Raw genomic sequence first — 26,425 nt, 5'->3', positions numbered from 1 at the left:
CATGTGACAACACTGAAGAAACAACACTTTGCTACAATGTAAAGTAGTGAGTGTACAGCTTGTATAATTTGCTGTCCCCTCAAAATAACTCAACACACAGCCATTAATGTCTAAACCACTGGCCACAAAAGTGAGTACACTCCTAAGTGAAAATGTCCAAATTGGGCCCAATTAGCCATTTTCTCTCCCCGGTGTCATGTGACTGCTTAGTGTTACAAGGTCTCAGGTGTGAATGGGGAGCAGGTGTGATCACTCTCACTCTCTCATACTGGTCACTGGAAGTTCAACATGGCACCTCATGGCAAAGAACTCTCTGAGGATCTGAAAAAAAGATTTGTTGCTCTACATAAAGATGGCGTAGGCTATAAGAAGATTGCCAAGACCCTGAAACTGAACTGCAGCACAGTGGCCAAGACCATACAGCGGTTTAACAGGACAGGTTCCACTCAGAACAGGCCTCGCCATGGTCGACCAAAGAAGTTGAGTGCTCAGCATCATATCCAGAGGTTGTGTTTGGGAAATAGACGTATGAGTGCTGCCAGCATTGCTGCAATGGTTGAAGGGGGGGGGTCAGCCTGTCAGTGCTCAGACCATACGCCGCACACTGCATCAAATTGGTCTGCATGGCTGTCGTCCCAGAAGGAAGCCTCATCTCAAGACGATGCACAAGAAAGCCCGCAAACAGTTTGCTGAAGACAAGCAGACTAAGGACATGGATTACTGGAACCATGTCCCGTGGTCTGATGAGACCAAGATAAACTTATTTGGTTCAGATGGTGTCAAGCGTGTGTGGCGGCAACCAGGTGAGGAATACAAAGACAAGTGTGTCTTGCCTACAGTCAAGCATGGTGGTGGGAGTGCCATGGTCTGGGGCTGCATGAGTGCTGCCGGCACTGGGGAGCTACAGTTAATTGAGGGAACCATGAATGCCAACATGTACTGTGACATACTGAAGCAGAGCATGATCCCCTCTCTTCGGAGACTGGGCTGCAGGGCAGTATTCCAACATGATAACGACCCCAAACACATTTCCAAGACAACCACTGCCTTGCTAAAAAAGCTGCGGGTAAAGGTGATGGAATGGCCAAGCATGTCTCCAGACCTAAACCCTATTGAGCATCTGTGGGGCATCCTCAAACGGAAGGTGGAGGAGTGCAAGGTCTCTAACATCCACCAGCTCCGTGATGTCGTCATGGAGGAGTGGAAGAGGACTCCGTTGGCAACCTGTGAAGCTCTGGTGATCTCCATGCCCAAGAGGGTTAAGGCAGTGCTGGAAAATAATGGTGGCCACACAAAATATTGACACTTTGGGCCCAATTTGGACATTTTCACTTAGGGGTGTACTCACTTTTGTGGCCAGCGGTTTAGACATTAATGGCTGTGTGTTGAGTTATTTTGAGGGGACAGCAAATTTACACTGTTATACAAGCTGTACACTCACTACTTTACATTGTAGCAAAGTGTCATTTCTTCAGTGTTGTCACATGAAAAGATATAATAAAATATTTACAAAAATGTGAGGGGTGTACTCACTTCTGTGAGATACTGTAGATAATATGCAATATAAATACATTTTCAAATCAATAGCTTTAAACATGACTACATATGAGCTTAGATTTTTAAGTGTTTTTATACCTATAAATATTATCAACTCTATGAACTAACTTTACAACTTTTACTTGCACTTATATGGTAAGATGTTTTCTTTAAGTTTTCCTCTTTAATGGATAGGTAATTTCATGACCGTGCTGTGTAAATGTGTTTAAATTCTTCATATTGTTCAATCTTTTAATCTTCGCACTGACTCTGTCATGAGAAGTGAATCATAGTTTTAAGGCATGTGATTGGCTGCTCATTACTGATGTCATACTTTCGTGTGCACGCGCTCCATTAACTCAGGATCAAGCCTGAGTTGACAGAGAAAGTTGACGATCAGTGTCATGGTACCAACAAAGCCGGATTGGACTGGTTTGGTTTTGTCAACTCAAAACTAATCCTGTAACCCTTAGTTTGTTCAGCCACCATCATGGTACAGGCCCCTGATCTCTTCTGGAAGCTGGTTCCAACTGTGGACAGCATAATCGCTAAAAGTGGACTCCCCTTTTTTTGTGTGAACCCTTGGTATTTCTAACTGACTCAATCCTAATGATCTGAGTTTATATTCAGTGAGCATATCTGCAATGTATTTAGGTCCTAGGTCATTGAGTTATTTATAAACAAGTAAAAGTACTTTAAAATCAATCCTAAATGTAACTGGAAGCCAGTGTAAGGACCTGAGGACTGGTGTGATATGCTCAGATTTTCTGGTTCTAGTCAGAATCCTGGCAGCAGCGTTCTGGATGAGCTGCAGCTGTCTACTGGTCTTCTTTGGAAGGCCGGTGAGAAGACAATTACAATAGTCCACCCTGCTGGTGATAAAGGCATGAACAAGTTTTTGACTTGATTTTTAGTTGTTTGACCCCTAGAGTCAAGGTATGCATTCACCTTGAGAACTTCATCTTTGTTTCCAAATGCAATGACTTCAGTTTTCTCCTTGTTTAACTGAAGAAATTTCTGGCACATCCAACTGTTAATTTCATCAATGCATTGGCAGAGGTAGTCAATGGGGCTATAGTCATTTGGAGATAAGGCTAGATAAATCTGGTTATCATCAGCATAGCTGTGATAGGCAATTTGGTTCTTTCTCATTATTTGACTTAGTGGGAGCATATACAGGCTAAACAAGAGCGGTGCAAGAATTGAGCCTTGTGGGACTCCGCATGTCATGGACGTCCACTTAGACTTATGCTCTCCTATACTCACATAATAACCTCTCCCTTCTAAGTATGACCTGAACCATTTGAGTACCATCCCAGAAAGCCCAGCCCAGTTTTCCAATCTCTCTAGAAGTATGTTATGATCAACAGTGTCAAACGCAGCACTACGATCAATACCAGCACTGGTATTGCCAGAATCAGAATTAAAGCGAATATCATTTATATCTTAATGAGTGCTGTCACTGTGCTGTGATGCGCTCGGAAACCAGATTGAAAACTGTCCAGGTATCCATTTGAGTTTAAGTAGTTGTTCAGCTAATTAAAAACTACCTTTTCAATAATCTTACCTATGAAAGGAAGATTTGATATTGGTCTATAGTTGCTCAATATGGTGTTATCAAGATTGCTCTTTTTCATAAGGGGCTTAACAACTGCAGTTTTCAGGGAGTTTGGAAAAGTCCCAGTAAGAAGTGAGGCATTCACCACTTCTAAGAGATCTGCTTCTAAACAGTTAAGCACACTTTTGAAAAAAAGATGTGGGAAGTGTGTCAAGATAGCAGGTTGACGATTTAAGGTGCTGTTCTATTTCTTCCCAAATTTTTCTATCAATTGCTTCAAAAACAGACATAGTTACTGCTTTTTGAAATTGCGGTTGAATCTGTGTGACCTCTGCATAACTTGAAGATGTGCCAATCGCCTTTCTGATATTATTGATCTTCTCAGAAAAGAAGGAAGCAAACTTAAAAAAAAAGAGGCTGTGTAAATAAATAAAAAGTGCATGAATTTAACAAATCAGTTCCTACAACAACACATCTGTCTCTGATTATTAAGCATTCCTAAAATAAATAGAGTATTTGGGAAGAGATTTTTTGAAGGCCCAAACCCTGACACACAAGTAATGCACAACTAACTGTTTTACTGTCCAGTAGAAATAATATTAGTGGGCTTTAACACTTTGCTACTAAATAAACCTTAGATGTGGCATGTCAGCAGTTTTCTAGGGTAAACTGAGGGCAGATAACCTGAGGTTCAGTAGAGTCACAAGCAATAGAGTGAAAGGGGCATCTGTGAACATACTTACAACATCTAAACAGTCCTCTCTGTAAAAGACCTGCGTCAACAAAGAGTTGAGCAATCACATAGCAAGAATGTACCTTTTTTTTAGATGTATGCTGCAAACAAATGTTTCATTTACCAAAATCTGTTGTTAGCTGACCTGTTTCCTGCTTCAGCATTTTTGATTGACAAAATGGCTCATACAAACTAAAGGGACAGTTCACCCAAAAATGTAAATTCTGTCATCATGTACTCACCCTCACGTTGTTCCAAACCCGTCTGAATTCCTGTCTTCTGTTGAACATAAAAAGATGTTTTGAAGAACGGGGGTGACTAAACAGTTGTTGGTCCCCATTGACTTCCATAGTATGGGAATTAAATACTATAGAAGTCAATGTTAGAGAATCAGAGCATATACTCGCAGGTCGGCCTTCACAAGCAATGCGCAAGTCAAAGTACAAGTGCTCGGGGTAAAGAAAGTGGGGTTTAAGAGTCAGCAAAATCATTTCATTCACTCCGGTCAGCATGTTTCAGGCAGAAAGAGTAATGGCCTTCTGTTACAGATTATCTACAGAAAGGTGAAACTAAAATTGTACCGCTGAAGCAGCAGCTAAAATTATACACAACCTTATTCACTGTGTTCACTGTGTACACGTCATAATTGATTCTGTCATTATTTTGTTGATGCAGTTGTGTTTGTTATCTTGCCCTGTTTGCTAATGCAGGTAATGTCTTATATATGAAACAATGCTATAGCTTTTAGTAAATGCTAAGGTTGTGGGAACAGGAATCATAGGCCGTCAATCTCAGCTCACTCGCCAAGAAAGTGACATTAAAAGCTCTTGTTCGTGGGCTCATGTGAGGATTGGACCGAGCGGCACATGTGGGGTTCAGATCCTTGAGTCAGCACACAAGATTTGCTGATTCCAGGGGTGCATTGTATCCAGACGCCATGTTTAATTGTTTATTCAGAGAACAGGTGCAGCGACAAACATCTCCAAGCACCATATGAGGATTATCGTCAGTACTCTAAAACTGCAGGTGCAAGGCCTGGTTTTGTAACGTTGCTTTCAGAGATTCTCTCCCCTTGTGTTACTCCTATTCTAGTCTGAATACAAACAAAAAGCTGACCCAGCAAAAAAAATAAAAATAAATAAAAACAGAACAAAGACAAAAAGTGGAGACTTTTGTACTATTTTGTGCACAGTGATATTGCACATATTTTGATATTGATTAAATTTAATATTACTCTATATTGTTAATTTTCACACAGTAAACGAATTTGCCCTAAAATGTCAATTCTGTAATCTTTAATGCACTCTCTTTTTGTTCAAGCCTGTTAAACTGTAGTACATACTTATGAGGGATACTGAGGTAAATCAATCCCACACATACTTTGCACTTGCTGTATGTCTTATACTTCGTTTTTTTTTTAAATTAGGCTATTTTATGATTGTGTGGAAATGTTTGGTGACTCCAATATTTTTATTTGAATTATCATAAATAATAGTCTTTGAAATTACTTTATGATTGTGCTCATACTTTTATCACAACTAATTCAACCATAAAATTATTTTTTAATTAAATTAAATTTGATATTTAAAAAATGAATGTATATTAGTTGTGAAAAATATAAGCACAAATGATTAAATGATTGGTTTTTTTGGAAAAAGATCGAAGCTGTGAAGTTCAATGGATTGTAGGCTACTAACAACATATTGACTGACGAAACGTCTTTCGAAAAAACACCCTTTAATTGACTTTAAACTATTTTTTAATATCATTTAACTTTAAATTTACGTAAAATGGGTACCATTTTCCCTCACAGTCTCGTTTTCATCCTCGTTAAATTCACAATGTCATCTAACTTAGGTGTAGAAGATAAATGTTCACGATAAATGTCCTTTCATGTCCTTTCTTTCTTGTTTAATTCTGTTAAAACAAGGCAGGCAAAGTTCTGTGTCATACTCACCCTGTCCTCTGGGTGGCGTTACAGTCGAGCCTTCCGTCAGATGGGTTCATGTCCAGAGCAGCTCTCAGACCTATATGAGAGAAAATGATAGATACAGGACCATCTCTCTCATCTAGGTCAGTGGATGATGGAAGAGAAAACATATTGCCGCTACTGTCACAGCTGAAGGCTTCCTGGCATATGGCTGTTTGGATTGATGTTCTCTGCGCAAGGTCAGTCTGTTCACTGCATCATTCTCAAGGCTTCATATGTGTGCTTTCACATAAACGCAAGTCTGTCCACACAACTTTTACTGTAAGGTAAATTTTCTCAGGCCTTGGCTAGTTATCACAGTTTACTCCAGGGAATATTTCTCAGGCTATGTATATTTATTTATTTTATATTTATGTAAATGCTATACACAATGTATATTTAAAAGTAAATGTACATCAAACAGCCCTTTGGGTATTTCTCCGATATATTGTGCAGTAGCGAATAAGAATAAGACAAGAAACTGCCATTAAATAAGTTATATAGAATTACAAAATATTAGACGTGACAACTAGCCATCTTTTTAGCAATTTTATAGTTGACTCTTGCCTGAATTTAGGCCTTTTTGTTTCTGTGCTCTTATTTAGCTAACATCCGTTATAAAATGTTCTGTTTTTAGGCTAAATTCGCCAATAAACCCACAAACAAACCAAAAATATCAAAATAAAAATCCTAATGTGCTTTAACATTTCTGGAATATTGTATTAAGTGTACTGGACTGACCAATCAGCATCCAGCATTTACATATCCATATCAAATATTTTTGTTAAACATGGACATATATAAATATTTATGAGGTATGAGAACCTAATTAATATTGCTGCTTCTGTTTTTAATGCTTAATAAAACACTTCTGAGTCAAGGCTTATTAGAAATTAGTTTATTATGCATAAGGCTTATTACATAATCCCTCCAAAACAAATATTTCATCAGGTTTTTGATGCAAGTTAAACCACAGGTGCTCATTTAGGTGAATGAATAAAGTAATAAAGAGGGAGAGAGTTCACTGATCCAAAGCCCTTGTAGTCCACTGCCTGTGAAAGTGAACAGGCAAACAGTACAAGTGATAAATCTCTGCAGCTCAAGCCTGGAGGGCTGCAAGACACACGTTGTGCTGTGACAAGTCATCACCGTCCTCTCCGCAGCCTTGAGCTCAGCAAGGTCAGCAGATCACGGCCCCCCTCATCTCATGACTGCTGCTGTCCGCTCTCACCTCACTTGTCCAGATGGCCTTCTGGGAAAGAGTGAAACCGGGTAAATCTTGAGAAAAGTTGAACAACATTTCATTTCTGAGCAAATTTTGAATTGAACTAAACAGCTGATAAAACCCCCACCACAATAAGCCACAGGTAATCCACACATGACTCCAGTCAGATCTATTAACATCTTGTGAAGTGAAAAGCTGCACCTTTGTAATAAGCAAATCTATAATTAAAAGGATTCATATCATCATTTTCTCTCTATCATGTCACCATCAGTGTAAATGATGAACTATCCCTAGAAGGCATTTGAAACTTTAAAATATAATCCATAATAATGCTTCCTCAAGTGAAAAAGTCAATCCCCTGTTGTCCTCTCACATCAAAATCCACTGACATATTTGTTAATAACTGATTTGGACAGCTGATTTTGGTGCTTGATATGTGCATATTTCTCTCCCGATTCAGACAAGACGACTTTTTCACCGGAGAAAGCAGGAAAGAGTACTTGTATTTTAGCTTAATGCAACGGTTTGAAGTTTTTATGGTCCATTAAGAAGTTTTGCGTTTTAATGGATTTGTTTCTTACAAACACAGCTTTTGAAGTGGAGTTTTAATGGAGTGAGGTTGTGTGGATTACTTTTGGATTATTATGATGTTTTTATCAGCTGTTTGGACTCTTATTCTGACGGCACCCATTCACTGCAGAGGATCCATTGTTGAGCAACTGATGTAATGCTAAATTTCTCTAACTCTGTTCTGTTCTGATGATAAAAAAAACAACAACTCAATTTGGATCACCTGAGAGAGAGTTCATTTTCAGCAAATTTTCATTTTGGGTGGACCTTTCCTTTAAAGTCAACAGGAAATTAAAATGCAATATTTTCCAAATTGTTGTATTTTTCTGCAGATGTCATATATAGGCCATGAAAGATATTGGATAGCTGAATAGATGATGGATAGATAAAAATGATTTTCACTTTTGGGTACACTATATGTTTAATGAATTAATACAATTACAATAAACATTTGCAATAATAATATTAAGTAACATGAACTGTAATTTAAACAAAAATAATAATAATTAAGTAAATCTTTCTGTTTTTGTGGCGCAGAGTTTCATGAATGCACATCGTGCACCAAAGACCAACGGCCAAGGTCAGGATTTTCATTAAATAATAAACTGATTAAATTTCAGTTTGTTTTTCATCAAACCCTATTGTACACCCCAAGAACAATTGGAATATACAGCATGTTTCAGATGGGATCGTTCTGTGATACTTTTGTGTCTTTTTAAAAAAGGTTGATGCTGGTCAATATTCTCTTCCATTGGATGAGCAGCGAGCAGGATGTTTTCTCCTCTTGTGGTTTGAAAAAAAAGAAGGGCATAAAGCATTAAAACAACACCAGGGTGAGTAAATAATGACTGAATTTTCATTTTGGGTGAACTATACCATTAATTTGAATGAAATTTATTATTATTATTATTTTTTTTTTTTGCAAGAAGCATGGCAATGGCAATACCATAGTAACTTCACTGTACATGGTGCCTACAAATGCCCTTTAGCTGTGACATTCATTAGACTATATTCTTGTCTGAATCAAATTCTTAAGCTAAACAAATTAAACAAGGAAGAAAAAGGGGTAGAGAACAGTAATAGCATTCGTGAAGAAAACAGTTGAGGAACAGAGGAAAGAGCTCACAAAGCATGATCGAAACAACATTTTATTAGAAAAGAAAAGCATTAGAAACACTTTGCACCCGTTCAGTGCCAGCATGTTGGAATATCTCGTATTTAGGATGCTGCGGGTCCAGCAACCGCATACATCTCCACATGAGTTAAGTCTCCAGCACAATGATTCAGTTACACCATGAAATGCACAAGACACAACTCTGCAGATGTAGATATTTCAATGACATAATCAACACCAGATATATTTGTTATGTAATTCATATCTACAATACCTACTTCATAAAAAACAATAACATGTCATCATTATTCATGGGAACGACAAAAAAATCAATTATCCTTGATGGTACACACACTCCACCTCTCAAGTGGCACAGAGAACATGTTCATTCTACTCTTTACTGAATAACAGACGAAAAAGGATGTATTTATTTGTTGAATATTCATACTCTTCAATTATAAAACAGTCTCATGTGATGTGAAGAGGGTTGGAGTGTAATGTTCTGAAAAGCGAACCATCCATCAAGTCTCTCATAAGGCTAATGAGCTCTGGCGCACCTGTGCTCCTGCTAATCTTCCCGCACACATGAACAGGACAAAGCGAGAGGGGCAGAGAGAGAAAACATGAGAGCGGATGAAAGTTTATGGAGAAAGTGTAAGATATTTATGCTACTCAAGGGCATTTTGAGAGAACTGAAAGTCTGGTCTGCAACTGCACCCTCGCTAGAAATGAATTCGGCATAACCATTAAAATGCATTAACATGATCGTAGTGCATGATCACGAAGTTGAAATATATGAAAGCATATTTGCCATGGAATAAAAAAGGCTTAAAATTCTGAAAATTTTAATTGAAAATTGAAAATAAATTTAGAATTTGAACTTACTTTCAAGTTTACATTTCACAATTCTGAGTTTATCTCTCACAATTAAATTTTTTTCTCACAATTCTGACTTTTTTTCTTTAGAATTGCGAGTTTATAATTGCAACTTTTTATTTCACAATTAAGACTTTTTTCTATGAATTTTCAGAATTGCGAGATAAAAACTCAGAATTCGGACTTAATTTCTCAGATTTCTGTGTTTATATCTCGCAATTCTGCATTTACATCTCGGAAATCTGAGATTATATCTCATAATTCACTTTTTTTCTAAGAATTCTCAGAATTGCGAGATATAAACTTAGAATTACAAGATATAAATTCAGACTTTTTTCTTCCAATTCTGAGTTTCTATCACAGTTCTTTTTTCCTCAGGATTCTGCGTTTATATCTTGCAATTTTGAGTTTATATCTCACAATTTTCCATTTATATCTCACAATTCTGGCTTTTTTCCTCAGAATTCTGCATTTATATCTTGCATATCTCAGAGTTCTGAAATTATCTTTCACAATTCAGATTTTTTTCTCTCAGAATTGCAAGTTTATAATTGCTATTTTTTTATCTCACAATTCAGATTTTCTTTAATAATTCACAGTTGTGAGATATAAACTCAGAATAAGACATTAACCTTTCATTTTTCTTGCAATTCTGAGTTTATATCTAGCAATTCTGATATTTTTTCAGAATTGCGAGTTTATAATTGCAGCTTTTTATCTCACAATTCATACTTCTTTTCTCAGAATGTGTCTATATCTTGCAATTTTGAGTTTCTATCTCACAGTTCTGAGTTTCTATCTTGCAATTCTGAGTCTAAATTATGAGATAAGTATTCACAATTACTTTTTTTTTTGTATCCCATGGTGGAAAAAAAGCTTCCATATAAGCATTAGATATAAAATAATACTGTATATACTACATCTAATATTTTCTTTGTGCTCTCACTAGAAGCACCAGATTGATTTGGTGATTGTAGCTGACCAATGCAAGATATATGAATGTAAATATTGTACTCAAGAGGTCAAGGTTCAGCTAGTTGACTTAACCAGGTTAGTTCCTGATAGTAGATAGGCCTCATAGATGAATAGATGCAGAACTGACTATGAGCAAAGTTGACGTATTTTTAAATCACATACTTTTAGGAAGTGCAGTTGTGATGGATGGAAATGCTAACAGATAGCTTTCTCCAGATATTATAGACCTTCTTGACCATAATGCCTAATAAAGGCTACTAAAATTGTGAATAAAAACAAATACCGACATACTGTACTATTTTCAATAAGTCTCATAAAAATACCTTGTATGTTTGAATAAATAAATCTTTTGTCTAAAAAAATTACAGCACCGCTCCTTTAATACATTTTTTTTTTTCACACATAATTAGTTTAGGCCCAACAACAAAGGGAATACATTAGATGGCTAAACACTGTTAAAGCTGAGGCAATCTTCTGATCATGTAGAGTGACAGCTGAAACCGCCCATTCATGCACATCAAGCTCTTTTGACAAACAATGCCAATTTAAACATATGCACGTTCTGTTGGTTATCTGGTTTAGAATCAACCTCTAACACAAAATCTTTGGGACTAGGGGTTAGGGCTTGGGTTATTGATGACATTTGGGCAGGAGCTGAATTGTCAGCCTTCTATAAACTGTCTGTGTTTACATCAAGTACAGGCAAACTGGCATCAAGTGAAATCAGTAAGACTTTACAATAAGGTTCAATGTCTTAACATGACTGTCAATATAAGGGTTTTATACACTAAAAATAATCAATACATTTACATATACAAATATATTTTAACATTTCAAGTTGAATAAAATCAACATTATTATACATTAAATAATTAATTATCATTGTTTATACATTATTAATGTATAGCATTATGCGTTAAAAATGAACAAAAATATATTTCTATTAAAATGAATGAATAAAATTAAGCTAGATTAAAGAGTTCTCATTGTTAACTAAAACTATTAAAAAATACTTTTGATAATTTATATAAAGTTGAAATAAAAATAAAATACCAAAATGACTAAACCTGAAATAAAATAAAATAAACACTAAACTAATTACACAAAAAATTAAATAAAAATGGTAAGACCTAAATTAAAATATAAAAATAAAAGCTAATTAAAAAAAATAATATAATAATTTATATATAGTATTAAAATAACACTGATTCATAAAAAGATGTTGTTTATTGTACCTAATGCATTAATGTTAACAAATTGACCCTTATTGTTACTGCAAAACATTTTTTGAGGCTAATCAGAAAAAAAGATCAATTTATAAAGCGGATTCCTCAAACATTGCCCAAGCTTTGTGTATAGAAGAATCAAGATTCTTCCTTAACAAAAAAAGAAGGCTCTGCACAAACAGCCATTACTGTCCAGCACAAGTACAAAATAAATAGCATAAATATATAATAAATTAGTAAAAAGCTCAAAACATTAACATTTACATCATAGAGGAATTACATATATTGCTACATCGACAAACAGCTTTAAAACACTATTCAAAAGTAAATGAATAAATGTGCAAACATTCGTACAGAACAGTTGTAATAAGTGATTTGAGTGATACGACTGCCCTCCATTTGATGCATTCTGTTCATACTGGACGTCCCGAGTTAACATTCACTCTTGCCACCAAATGTTCCCGTTATAGTGTGATGTGGCCGTCTGTAGTATAGTGATTGTGGATTCTCTCTTTCCCTCTGACATGCCAGGCTCTCTGACGCCTACTGTGAGTCACAGATGGCCCCATAATGACTGGAATTGCTAGAGGATCAGGTCCAATTCATTTGCAACCTATTTTCTGGCCGGGGTGCAGCCCTTTAGGGGAAGCGGCGTGTCAGCTAGACTAGAGAGATAGCAACGTCCCTTATGATAACAGAACCCTACTGTATTCCATATCCAGACACTTCCAATGCAATTTTGCAGACTAATTAAAGCTTTTCTTCACTAGCTTTTGTGTATGTCTGCCATATCGGATCCCTTTTTGTACCTTTAAAATGAGGGCATGTATGGCTAAATGTCTTGGTAGTACATATACATTGCCAAGATGTCCAATCAAAGTGTGCATTTTGATGCGTTTTAGATTCATTGCTAAATATGTAATGTTTTAATGGCTAAATATGTTGCTAAAATGTTCCTTGTTGCTTTATTTGCAACATTTGTGATTAAAAATGTACCATACATGACCAAAAGTGTGTTGATGGCAACTAGGGATGTAACAATATGTTGTGTCACAATATATCATAATACAGAAATGCAGTAATTTGTATTGCGGATAGCGGCAATATGTATTGTGTATAGTTTACTCAAAATGAAAGTTTAAAGCTAAAATTTTGCATTAAATATGCTAATGGAGCATATCAAATATGGTATACTAAGAAGGTCATACGTTTGAGCTTCCATGTTTATTAAATATTATTAATACATTAAAAATAAAATACACTATTTTAAACTTTTTAAATGTATTTAGTCCAAAAATATTCAAGTACACTCTGATGTAATACCAAATTTAGCATTTTAAGTAGTAATTAGAAGTAGTAATTAAAAAAAAAAAAACATTTGAAAGGGATAGTTCTCCCAAAAATGAAAATTGTGTCATCATTTACTCACCCTCATGTTGTTCGAAACCTGTATGAATTTCCTTCTTCATATTTTGAAGAATGTTGGTAACCAAACTATTGACGGTAGCCACAGACTTCCATAGTATTATTATTTTTTTCCATACTATGGAAGTCAATGACTACCGTCAACTGTTTTCTTACTCAACATTCTTTAAAATATCTTTTGTGTCCTGCAAGAACAGCTGCAAGAAATTCACACTGGTTTGGAACAAGTGGAGGGTGATGACAGAATTAGCTTTTTGGATGAACTCTCTCTTTAACTATATTTTGGCTTTGTTTGAATCGCGAGATTATCGTATCGTGAGGAGATATTGTGCGTCAAATTGAATCATGACCTGAGTGTATTCTTACACCCCTATCGACAACCCTTTCGAATGAACAGATTAGTCCCGCCCCCAACAGTGTTTACACTTTTCTGGGAAATAAACCTTATTTTTAGTCGTGCATCCATATTAAATTGAAATAAGAGAAGGTATTTTAACATTAAACACAATTAAATCATCTGTAAATCAAATGGACGCATTCCCAGATGATGCACATCTTGGCAAGGTATGTTGCTAACATTCTATTAGCATGTTGTTAGAGTTCCTTTCTCTCTCATAAGATGGCTTGGCACAGCAGACTTACGGCTTCACTTATTTCCATGGGGCAAGACCTCATTCTGTCTATCAATTAAGTTAGGAATTGCATGAACAACACTAAAGGAGTAGCCAATTAGCATTGTGGATACATAAAAAAACAAGACAAGAAGATTCCATTGTTCAACCAGCTGGAAGTTCTTCATGAGTGCCTGAAGCCATCCACATCAAAGAGCCATCAGTCTGAGCAGCTTGCTAAAGAGGGTATGGCTTATTAGCTGAGTACATTAGAACATTCATAAAGATACACATGAGAAACAACTCCCGAGTTGCTCAAAACCTTTGAAAGCTACTAATGGAAGAAGAAGAAGAATGCATAGAGTTTACACCTGCAAGCTGCCATAAAACGGTCTAAATGGTTCTATTATCCATATACGGCCATCAAATGCCACCCTGCCCCATAAGGCAACAATGACCTTCAGAATAATGCCTCTTCATGACCCACAACACCAACGGCTTTAGACTAAATAGCGAGAGGCTGTTTTCACACTAAAGCTGATGGTGTGAACCCAAATCCATTTGGTTGGGGTCAAATCGGCTTCTGATATTATGAAAACAAACCCACGTCAAGAAAACTGGGGTTCATGTGGAGTGAAGTATGATTCACAATTGTTATAAAAGTAATCCAGCCTTGTTTGTGGATGCCAGAAGCTATTGATGGCATATTATTTAGTATACATACACTAGCATTCAAACGTTTGGGGTCAGTTAGATTTATGGATTTGATCAAAAATACAGTGAAAACAGCAATATTGTGAAATATTATTACAATTTAAGTGTTTTCTATTTAAATATATATTAAAACGTCATTTATTCCTGTGATGCAAAGCTGAATTTTTAGCAGCCATTCCAGTCTTTTGATCAAGTTAATCAATCCTTGCTGAATAAAATATTAATTTCTTATTGGAAAGGTTTTACTGAAATCTTACTAATTGCTGTATATTTAGTACAGAATGAAGTGCCACAGTAAAATTTGGTACTAAACCCAAACAAATAAGTAAAAAAGTGAACTGAACAACAATTCCCTTTTTGATAGCAGTCGCATGTATTGAGAAACACATGATGAAGATGCAAATATACTGCCGCTTGAAGCCGAATACTATGTTTAAAGACAGACAGGTTCAAACCAAGTGTGAAAACAGCCTAATTGTTATGAACACATTGACACAAGCGCTTATTTTAGCAGTTCTGTAACGCTATGTTCCTGCTGACGCTTCAGGTGCACCTGGTGTAGATGTCTGGCTATATTGAGGTCAGTGTTTCTATTATTATATGACTGGAAGTCACGATTTCCCAGTTTGGGGACTGCGTATGGTTGTGTTTTGCAATGCGGGTCTATGTTTTTCGATGGAGGGACAGATACTGGCATGTAAGGAGTTGTGCCGAAAGCAAAACTTGACGAAAGATTACTAAATCTATAACGTATGTTGGCAGAATGTACATTCTTTTCACCTAAATGACTTCCACACATCTGGATAGGGGAGTAATTAATATATCGGTAAAGCCTAAAACCTGAGTTATTCAAAATAGTTCATTAGAAAGACCACAACAATAAACATTGAAAAAGTAAAGTGTGTACCATTGACATTTAGATTATTTGCATGACTATAGCTACTCTATATACTTATGAGATGTATATCATGTATGTATACCGATATATTAGTTGTTATTTCATATAGGACCATTTTTGTGTTCTGGTAGGTAAGTTTCGGCGTGACACTTGTAAGCACAACGGTCTCAGCTAGTGATCGATAAGTCGGCGATATGTTAGTTTAAAAACAAAAGCAGTCGACAGACTGTCAACCAGTTCTGAGAAACGACTTCTCTTTTCTCCGTTAGAGAACAAAAACACCACGTATCCGGACTTCTCTTGTGTTTTGAACCACTTGTTTTTGTTTCTTGTGTTACCGTTCTGAGGCGGTCGAACTCCACAGAGGTGAGCTGAAATAAACAATATTCGAGATGCAGTGATGGTAGCGAAGTGGCTGTGACCATCTCCACTCCTCTTCCTCCTGTACTCCAAAATGAAAGCTGGTGGAATGGAGTTTTACAGTGGGACGTCCTGCCCGCAATGCTACACACTGACCCGCACGGGGTCACACGAGATCTTCATAGTCGAGGAGTTTTGAGTGCTGCCGGGTTTTCCAAAGTCGAAACAGACGGAAGTCAAAGTACATCTCAATCATCTCTTTGCCTAAAAGAGAGGGAAATAGAGAGGTAGATAGGAGTTTGGAATACATTTGGTGAATTCAATGTGAGCACGTCTCTCTATGATGAAAAGACACTTCCATATAGATTTTCTCAGGTGATAATTGGAAAACAGCATGCAGTGGGGGACAATATAGATGAAGAGAGATGAGAGAGAAATTATAGAGAATGAAGAGAGAAAATTAAGAGTCAGAGAATGAGAGGTGGGCTGTTCGGTTGACCCAGGACAGGTTAAAAAAAAAAAAATAAATAATGAAGAAAAAGACCTGTAAACTTCATGTCAGTAAAGGGCATGTCAGTAAAGATGAGCATTAAAGACATAGTTCACCTATAAAGTAAAAATTCGTCATTATACTCGCCTTCATGCCATTTTAAACCATATGAGTTTGGTACAACATGAGGGTGAGCAAATGCCAAAATTCGATTCATTAAATAATAAGCAAATAAGAGTGTCAGTAGACATACCTTTACAAGTTTGAGGCTGATGAGAATTTTGTATGTTTTTGAAAGACGCCTCTTGTTTACCAAGTGTGCATTTATTTGATTAAAATCCAGTAAAAACCAGTAAAACATAATTACAATTAAAAAAAAAATAAAAATTTGTATTTGAATATATTTTAAAATAGAATGTATTCTTTTTAATTTATTCATTACTCCAGTTTTCAGTGTCACATGATCCTTCAGAAATCATTCTAATATGCTGATTTGGTGCTTAAGAAACATTTCTAATAATGATTGATTTTGAAAAAAGTGGAAACCGTGGAAACTTTTTTCAGGATTATTTGATGCATATAAAGTTTAAAAACAGCGTATATTTGAAACATTATCTTTACTTTTACTTTTCTATTAATTTAATGGATTCTTTGCAAAATATATAAAAATAAATGTAAATTAATTAATTTGTTAAATTTATTCGTACTATATGAAAAAAAATAACAGTGTACTGGAATGACATGAAGGTCAGAATTTGCATTTTCGGGTGAAAAATCCCTTTTACATAACATGCAATGTGTGTATATATATATATATATATACACACACATACACATATATACATACATACAGTCATGGCCAAAAATATTGGCACCCTTGCAATTCTGTCAGAAAATGCAACCCTTCTCTCAGAAAATTGTTGCAGTTGCAAATGTTTTGGTACTTGCATGTTTATTTGGAACAACACAAAAAAACTGAGAAGAAAAGTCAAATCCGATACAATTCCACACAGAACCCAAAAAATGCACTGGACAAAATTATTGGCACCCTTAACTTAATATTTGGTAGCACCCCCTTAGGAAAAAATAACTGAAATCATTCGCTTCCTGTAACCGTGAATGAGTTTCTTACACCTCTACTGGAATTTTGGACCACTCTTCTTTTGCAAACTGCTCCAGGTCATTCAGATTTGAAGGATGCCTTCTCCCAACTGCTGTTTTGAGATCTCTCCACAGGTGTTCCTTCTGGTTGATTTGGGTGCCTTGGCTCAGTACATCAAGCCAACCATTACTAACTTAGGGGTGAAAATTGACTCAGATTTTAAGTTCGACAGTCAGATCAGGGCAGTAGTTAAATCAAGTTTTTTCCAACTGAGGCAGTTGGCCAAAATAAAGCCATATCTTACAAGGCAAAATTTTGAGACAGTAATCCATGCCTTTGTAACCACTCGGCTTGATTACTGTAATGCATTGTATGTGGGGGTTAGTGGGTCCTCTGTTGCTCGTATGCAGATGGTGCAAAACGCTGCAGCGCGTCTTTTAACTGGAACACGTAAATATGAGCACATTTCCCCCATATTAGCTTCACTTCACTGGCTGCCCGTACATTTTAGGATTCAATTTAAAATTCTTCTGTTTGTTTATAAATCCCTAAATGGGCTTGCTCCACCTTATATTTCTGAGCTGCTACACCCTTATATGCCTACCCGTTCTCTCAGGTCAGCTGATCAGCTGTTCCTGAATGTGCCAAAAACAAAGCGTAAGCTTAGAGGGGACCGTGCCTTTGCTGTGGCAGCTCCTAAATTATGGAATGATTTGCCTCTGCCCATTAGACAGGCCTCTTCATTGTTTTTATTTCAATCATCTCTTAAAACATATCTTTTTTCCTTGGGATTCAGATCTGGTGGAGACACAGCTTTCTGACACTGGCCACTATGCTGCGCAGATTTCAGATTTCATGATACCGTTCACACAGTTAAGGCATCCAGTGCCAGAAACAGCAAAGCAACCCCAGAAACATCTTTGAACCTCCACCATGTTTGACTGTAGGGACTGTGTTCTTTTCTTTGAAGGCCTCATTTCTTTTTCTGTAAACAGTGCCATGAATCTTCTCGTAAACAGAGCTCATCTGTCCACAGTACGTTCTCCCAGAAGGATTGTGGTTTTGTCACATAAGTTTTGTCAAACTCCAGTCTTGCTTTTTTATGCCTTTGTGTCAGCAGCGGTGTCCTCCTGGGTCTCCTACCATCATTCAGATGGCGACGGATAGTGCGAGCTGACACTGTTGTACCCTGTATCTGCAGATCAGCTTGAATTTTGTTTGGAAGTTAATCAGGGTACTTTATCCCGTTCGAACAATCCTTCGTTGTAATTTTTCATTAATTTCGCTCTTCCGTCCACATCCAGGGAGGTTAGCTACAGTGCCATGGGCTGTAAACCTCTTGATGATATTGTGCACAGTGGAAACAGGAACATTAAGATCTGTGGAGATGTACTTGTAGCCTTGAGATTGTCCATGTTTTTCCACAATTTTTTCTCTCAAATCCACAGACAACTCTTTACACTTCTTTCTTTTCTCCATGCTTAGTGTGTGACACACAACACAAAGGTTGAGTCAACTTTTCTCCATTTTAACTGGTTGCAGGTGTGATTACTATATTGCCCACACCTGTTACTTGCCACAGGTGTGTCTAAATACAAATTACAGGAGCATCACATGCTTGAAAAGCAATTATTTCTTACAATTTTGACAAGGTGCCAATAATTTTGTCCAGTCCATTTTTGAGTTTGACTTGTGTTTTTTTGTGTTGTTGCAGTGCAAAGAAAAACAATAAGCATGTGAATACCAAAACATTTGCAATTGGAACAATTTTCTGAGAGAAGTGTTGCATTTTCTGACAGAATTGCAAGGGTGCCGATATTTTTGGCCATGACTGTATATATCAGTATTCCTTCATTAACAACTACTAGATTCCAAATCATGCAAGGAAGAGTCTGTTTATGTGTGTTTATTTGTGTGTAGGAGTGTGAGCATAAGCACATTTCAGCAGTTTTATTGCAGACAGTCTCACCCTGAGCGGAGAGCTCCAGCGGTGACTCAAACGTGACAGAATAAGGCCTCATCAGGTTCTTCAGTTTCTGGAACAGCTGTTGGCACATGATAAGCCAAGACATTAATAATCCGCTTTTTTTCTCCCCCTCACACAGCTCTCTCACTCTCTCCTTCACTCGCTCTTTGACTCGAGGAGGTTAGCTAGGGATAATGGCAGCCTCCATGTTTGTGGCCCTGGATAAATCTCACACGGGCAACTGGAAAGGCAAACGAGAACCTTCAAAAGAACCCAGTTAAGATCTTAACATCCATGCAACGCTTTGAGAGGCATCAGAACCCAGACAGAGATTAAAGATGAAGTTACAGACACAGATTTTCTCTTCCGGCTCACCCTGTGAAGGAAGCCAGTGCCTTACAGAGTGGATAAAAGTGAAAATATGAGCACAACGCTAAGGGGGACGCCACAAACAAATGTTGCAATATTCATAGAGTTCTCATTTGAGATAAACGTACATTGATATTAACACACGAAAGCCAAATTCTGTCGGCAGATAACACAGCAATTTACACAAGTCAGTCATCCTCCATGTGTCAATCACAAGCACGCACGCAAACGCAATTCTCGAGAATGGTGGCGCCTCTTGGGCAATGACGCACGGCGAATGAGATTTACGCTGAACCCGTCTCCATAGAAACACATTCGTACATTAGGTTCCAGGGGCGGCATGAATGTGTCCTTGGGGCGTAATCTCGGGGCTCCTGTCATATAACACTCGTCAGGCTACCAAACAGACGGACGAGCTGAAAGTTAAGGCCGACCCTAAAGGACAGTTGGAGATTTGTGTTTAAGTCTGAAGTCCAGAAGTTAAGGAAGTCTCAGATTAGATGTTAATGATGACAGCAACTAGTTTGAGTGTTATATACTGTACATTACATTTCAAAAGTCTCATATACTGTATCTGCTCACCAAGGTTGCATTTAATCAAAAATACAGTAAAAACAGTAATGTTATTGATGATTATTATTTTAATTTAAAATAACTGTTTTCCACTGTTTTTTAAAATCTAAATCAGTGATGCAAAGCTAAATTTTCAGTGTCACATGATCCTTCAGAAATCATTCTAATATGCTGATTTAGTGCTCAAGAAACTTTTTTTTTAATTATTAACAGTATTATTGTAGTATTAGTGTTGTACTATAAATGTACTATATATGTTATAGTACATAGTTTGTATGTTTATATATATATATATATATATATATATATATATATATATATATATATATTTTTTTTTTTTATTTATTTATTTTTTTTTATTAAATTTTTTTTCTGGTAAAGTTTTAGTAATTTTGCTGTGTTTTGTCATTTTATTAGTTTACACAGTTCTTATTCATTTTTATTTAATTTAGTACTTAAACTAAAAGAACCGTGCTGAAATATATGTTTTTATATACAAGTACTAAAATAAATAATTCTAATATGCTGATTCGGTGGTCAAAAACAGTTCTAATGATTATCTATTTTAGTATTTTTGATATTCTATTATAGTTTTTAGTAATATTTTGAATTATATTTTTAATTTTGGTTAAAGTTTTAGTCATTTTGTTTTGTTTTTGTCATTTTTAAATATATCTACGTAGTTCTTATTTATTTATTTCAGTTATTTTACACTGTCACTAATTGCAATGAATAGACTGTTACAGAGTGCTGATGCATAAACACAGCTCTAGATCTATGAAAGATTCAGTACTGGACAGGAAAGGGTTATTTTAAGTTACATAACCAGGGGAAAAATGCTGTCAGGCATGATGGTGACAGACAGAGAGGTGTTATATAGAAAAATGGAAAGATGGAGTTGGTGCATGTCTGTGTCTAAAGAGATGAGAGCTGAACATGGCCACGGCGGGCCCCAGAGGGACCATTTCTAAATATAATGCAGAAACTCAAGGTACAAGCATTACGTAAATACTGCAGACTTGCTGCTTCAGAACTTGCCAGACCTTCTCTCCATTAGGATTTCCCAGGACGTAACAACCCATGATGTGGATCAGGTTGGGCTCCGGATTCAGTTTACTCATAAACCGGCTCAGACGTTTCCAAAACCTGCATGTACACCACAAACACATGAGCGAATCTCTCAGATAACAGTCACTAAAGGAATATCAAAACAAGACTTTTCTAAGGCTCTCACTCACAGGCTCATGTCTTCCTCTTTCTCGACCTTGGCAAAAGTGGCCACTTTATTCTTCAGAAGGTACAGGTGACCCGGGCCGCCCTGAAACAGAAAATTACACATTTAAAACCTTACATAACATCAAACTCAAAGAAACAGAAGACCAGTAGTATTGCCCTCTGAACTGAGAGACAGACCTGTGAATTCCTGTCCATCTGAACAACATCAAACCCAAATCATCAAACTGAGACACCGCTGATTCACTCTGGTGCACTTACAGTCTCATTTCTTGTCATTTTTGTTTGTTGGCTTCGTTTTTCTCTCACCTGACAGAAGATCAGCATGCGCCAGATCTTACTGCCCCTCCTGTAGGCTGACAGTCTCTTCTCAATCTCCTCTGCACACAAAACAAACACTGCTGTAGTTACATTGAGTGCATATACATGCATGATCTTACAGTGAATATACATAAGTTGACATAGTCTACAGCCTTTAAAATGTTTTTTTTTTTTTTTTTTTTTAAATCGGGGAAAGGCCATGGCAAGCAAAACCAGATGGAAACCTTTTGCATATTACACTGATTTTACTTCACATGTAAGAGTCTATAATCACAGTTCTATCAGCCTATTCAAAATATAACAGTTTAGATGTCAAAAATAAGATAATGTAACCATAATTTTCTTGCATGGTTCCTTTTTTTGACTTTATTGCTGAGGTTACCCTTTATTATATTATATAGTGCTGTCAAACAATTAATCGCGATTAATCACATCCAAAATAAAAGTTTTTGTTTACATTATATATGTATGTGTACTGTGTATATTTATTAAGTATATAAAAATACAAACACATACAGTATTTTGAAAATATTTATGTTTATACATTTATATATTCATATTCTTATATTTTATATTATATATAAATATATTCAATATATAAACATAAAATTTTCATAAATATATACATGCATGTGTTTGTATTTATATATACATAATAAATACACACATATATTATGTAAACAAAAACTTATTATGGATGCGATTAATCGTTTGACAGCACTAATATTATATTATATTATAATTTTTATATATGGGATGATATTATGCATTATTTCTATATATTATTTCAAGCTCTTTCATTTTTAATTTTTCATGAGTAATTTTAGATCGAAATCTACATTTTGCCTGTTATCCTAACCTAACTATAAATCACTGTTTTAAAGGATTATATAACAATATTATTATAATATATAACAGACTTATTCAGGACTGAATTTCCAAATCTCATGTAACCACCATTTTCTTGCATTATTGCTTTATTGATTTGCATGCAAATATATCCTTATATTATATTATATACTTTTCAAGCACTTTCAATCCTAAATATTAGTTTTTGTTGTTGTTGTTGTTAATAATGAGCTAATTTTGATGGCTATCATCATTTTGTTGCTTGTTATATGGACAAACAAATGAACAAACAATCAACATTATAATTAGCATAACTACCCACTGGCATTTAAAAAGGAAGAAAAAAAGTTCATTTATGAATTTCTGATTCTGTTTGACTCCAAAACGCACTGAATAAAACTTGATCACTACAGATGTTGTAAAACAGTCACTAGAAAATATAGGCACTTCTCTGATCCAGTGTCATTTATCAGGAATCCAATTGTTTTTGTGTTTCTCATGCTGGCTGGTGCAAAAATCAATACAAAGCCCACCGTCGTTCCACAATGAAATAACCAGGCAAGGGGTAAAATGCTCAAACACACACACACACAAAAAAAGCACACAGCATCCAACAAACACACAGCAATAAACAACACACACACACATAAAGCTACATACCCAAAATATCATCAAACGTGGCATGCTCATGATCCTGGAGATAAAAATAATGAAAACAATCAATATAAACACACAGATAAGACCAATTCTGAAGGAAAAATGTTCTTTGTATCATGCTTAACGTCTCTAATCTCTAATTCACACTCCAGATAACATTACTGGCTTTCTGTTGAGGATGTGTTTTCATTTACTATTGTGTTTGCTATCAATTTGGTCATCACTTGTCTGTTTAAACCTCTGGACAGTATTTTGTGATGTGTCCTCTTGTATCACATCCTATAGAGTGCCTTTGGTTCTACTGCACAGGACAAAGCAAACATTAGCTTTGTGTTTCAAATATCTTTTCGGTGAAAATCCATTAACTAATTAGTTTTTTTGTAAATGGTCAAAATGGACATCTGGATGATAATGTAATGTATTCCTGTGTGATGTAGAGTGAAGACTGGCTTGACTTACATAGAGAATGGGTATAATAGATGGATCGCCCCTTCGAATGATGTTGGGAACATATTCTGCTTTAGGAACTTTAGATGAGATCAGCTAAAGGATACAAAAGTGACAAAAGTTTTAATTAAATTAAACAAATAAATTACAGTAATAATCTGAAAATTACTCAATTAACAAATTATGTAAAAAATAAAATAGAATAAATTAACATGGTAAATTTAATGTAATTAAAGGGGTCATCGGATGCAAAACTCACTTTTACATGCTGTTTGAACATAAATGTGTGTTGGCAGTGTGTGTACACAACTACCATATAATGATAAAAATTCACCCAGTGGTACTTTTTAAAAATCTTTATAAGTAATATCCCCTTTTTCAAATCAGGTCATTCTCAGCTTCTTGTCCGTGTGACGTCACACCGACAAAGGCCGCTCCCACGATAGTTGATTGACATGGCCGTCTTACCTTAGACCCACCCTAAATGAGCTGAGTGAGCTGTAATAAAGTCCCTTTCAATACATGTCAACTCCGGTGCAGGGGAAGACAAGAATGTCTCCTAAGCGATTGAGGTGTTCTGTTGTTGGATATAATAATGAACATAGCAATCGTCATTTACTCCCGACATCTGAGCCGCTGAAGACACAAAGGATTAACGTTACTTTCATTTTTTTCATTCTTTCATTTAGACTTCTCATTAAGACCCTAAAGAATCATATCAACTTGTGGAAAATGGGCATCCGATGACCCCTTTAATTAAAATAAAATGACTTAAGTGATTGTCACCAAGAAATTAATTTAAGTTAATCAAGTAAATTACAGTAAAAATTTTAATTACATTAAAATAAAATATAATACATTAAATTAACATTATATTTACAATATAGTTATGTGAAGCAAAATTACTTAAAAATTAAAAAGAAAAAAATCAAAAACTGAATTGCGGTAAAAACTGAAAAAAAAACAATTGCATACCATAATTTTAGGAGGGATGAAGTCATCCCCCTCACATGCCAGTCTCTCCATCTCTCTCTCCTCCTCCCAGTCCAGGTCTTCACATCCGCCCTCCTCTGGAGTACCGCAGGTCGTCTGCAGATCCCCACCTGTGGCATCACACAACACAGCAGAGACAGACAGTTTAATGATGGACACAGAGAAAGCAGAAGGAAGACAAAGAGAAAAAAGGAACAAAGAGACAACCGAGGAATGAGAAGAGGAAAGAGTGGTGGAGAAAGAGAAAGGAACAAAGATAAGACAGATTGACAGTGAATTTGTTTACATGGACTGCAGTAATTGAGCTGTTGACTTTCACTCAGTTTTGCTTCCATGTTAGGAGCCATAACCTGATAACAGGAAAAGTTCACCCAAAAATGTTATTCCAAACCTTTATGCTGTTATATCTTATGTGGAACATAAAGAGATTGTTTTTTTTAGGAAATCCTACAGAGGGATAGTTAATATTGAGCACAACTGTCAAGCTCCCCAGAAACAGAAACAGAACCCCAGAAAAAGCATCATAAAAGTAGTTCATATGACTTTATGAACATTCAGTGTTGCTGGGATTTCCACAATAAGTCCTGTAGTGTTATTACTGTTAACTAAAAACTAATTATTACATTTTTTATTCAATAAAATAAAACAAATTTTAGGTTAAAAGAAAATTTGAAATGTTGCCTTGGCAACTGAAATAAATTGGTAAAACTAAGTTAAAACTAAGTATATAAATAATACTAAAATATCACTTTTTGTGAACTAATCAAAATTTTAATTTGAAAGTCCTTTTTGGACAGCTGTGATGAAATTTTCATGTATGTTATGTATGTATGAAATTTATTTCTTCATTTTCCACTAAAAATAACAGATTGTGGGTTTGGAATGACATGAGGGTGACAAAATGATGACATTTAGAGAGCTTTCATTTTTGGGTGAACTATCCTTTTATCGGCTAAAATGGAGCATTCATTTGCTGTGAATTCCTCTTCACACTTGTTTGACTGCAGTCCATTTAAATATACAGCAGTATACCTAACTAGAGTTATAAATGTAAAACTGCAATGAGACCTTAGTAGTAGTGGTTGTATAAGAGAAAGTAAAGAGGAGAGAAAAACCAGGCAGCTATAGAGATAGAAAACAGACAGAGAAAAGCCAACATACAAATATTGCAACTGCAAGTCAAATGTTCACAATCATTCTTAAGGCTCCCTGAAGACACAGGTGGCAAAAACAAACATGATGACAAACTACACACAGAGTACTACACACATGCTGACGCAGAATACTACAGTGTGCCCACTTACACACACTCACACACAAACACACACACACACACACACACACACACATACGTCTCCAGTCCAGACGCTCCAGGCAGGACAGATACTCACAGAGAGAGAAAGAGAGGAGCACATATTCGGGACAGAACCACGCTCAGAGGAAGACAGACAAACAGGATCAGCATCAAGAGCAGAGGAGGAACGTCACTGCCAGACTGTGTATGTGTAGGATATATAAGTGGTCTGCAAGAAGGCTTCTGTTCATAATGTAAAGATTTTATATACACTAACGTTCAAAAATTTGGGGTCTATACGATTCCTTGTTTTAAAGAAATAATACTTTTATTCAGCAAGA

General features: G+C 36.0%; 1 protein-coding gene and 1 long non-coding RNA gene across 11 annotated transcripts in view; one reads left to right on the top strand and one right to left on the bottom strand.

The window, feature by feature from the left end:
* The first annotated feature begins 5,838 nt into the window (after positions 1-5,838).
* Positions 5,839-25,459, top strand: LOC131528851 (uncharacterized). Its single transcript, XR_009267945.1, has 5 exons — positions 5,839-5,996; positions 6,895-7,068; positions 8,129-8,171; positions 8,316-8,424; positions 24,843-25,459. It is a non-coding gene; the product is annotated as an uncharacterized LOC131528851 (long non-coding RNA).
* The window catches only part of nsmfa (NMDA receptor synaptonuclear signaling and neuronal migration factor a), a 50,781-nt gene continuing 33,079 nt past the window's right edge, over positions 8,724-26,425 (bottom strand). For all 10 annotated transcript variants that reach the window (XM_058758267.1, XM_058758276.1, XM_058758273.1 and 7 more), the window contains 8 exons: positions 24,773-24,900; positions 23,810-23,893; positions 23,354-23,387; positions 21,833-21,903; positions 21,529-21,608; positions 21,334-21,436; positions 19,352-19,427; positions 8,724-16,054 (listed from right to left, as the gene is read on the bottom strand). In XM_058758267.1, coding sequence (XP_058614250.1) covers positions 15,957-16,054; positions 19,352-19,427; positions 21,334-21,436; positions 21,529-21,608; positions 21,833-21,903; positions 23,354-23,387; positions 23,810-23,893; positions 24,773-24,900 — 674 coding nt within the window. In that variant the 3' untranslated portion in view covers positions 8,724-15,956. The remainder of the gene's footprint in view (positions 16,055-19,351; positions 19,428-21,333; positions 21,437-21,528; positions 21,609-21,832; positions 21,904-23,353; positions 23,388-23,809; positions 23,894-24,772; positions 24,901-26,425) is intronic.

This window comes from Onychostoma macrolepis, chromosome 21 (assembly GCF_012432095.1).
Source record: "Onychostoma macrolepis isolate SWU-2019 chromosome 21, ASM1243209v1, whole genome shotgun sequence".
Taxonomy (NCBI): domain Eukaryota; kingdom Metazoa; phylum Chordata; class Actinopteri; order Cypriniformes; family Cyprinidae; genus Onychostoma; species Onychostoma macrolepis.
Note: the sequence above shows the minus strand (reverse complement) of the source record. Positions and strands in the feature narration are given on the sequence as shown.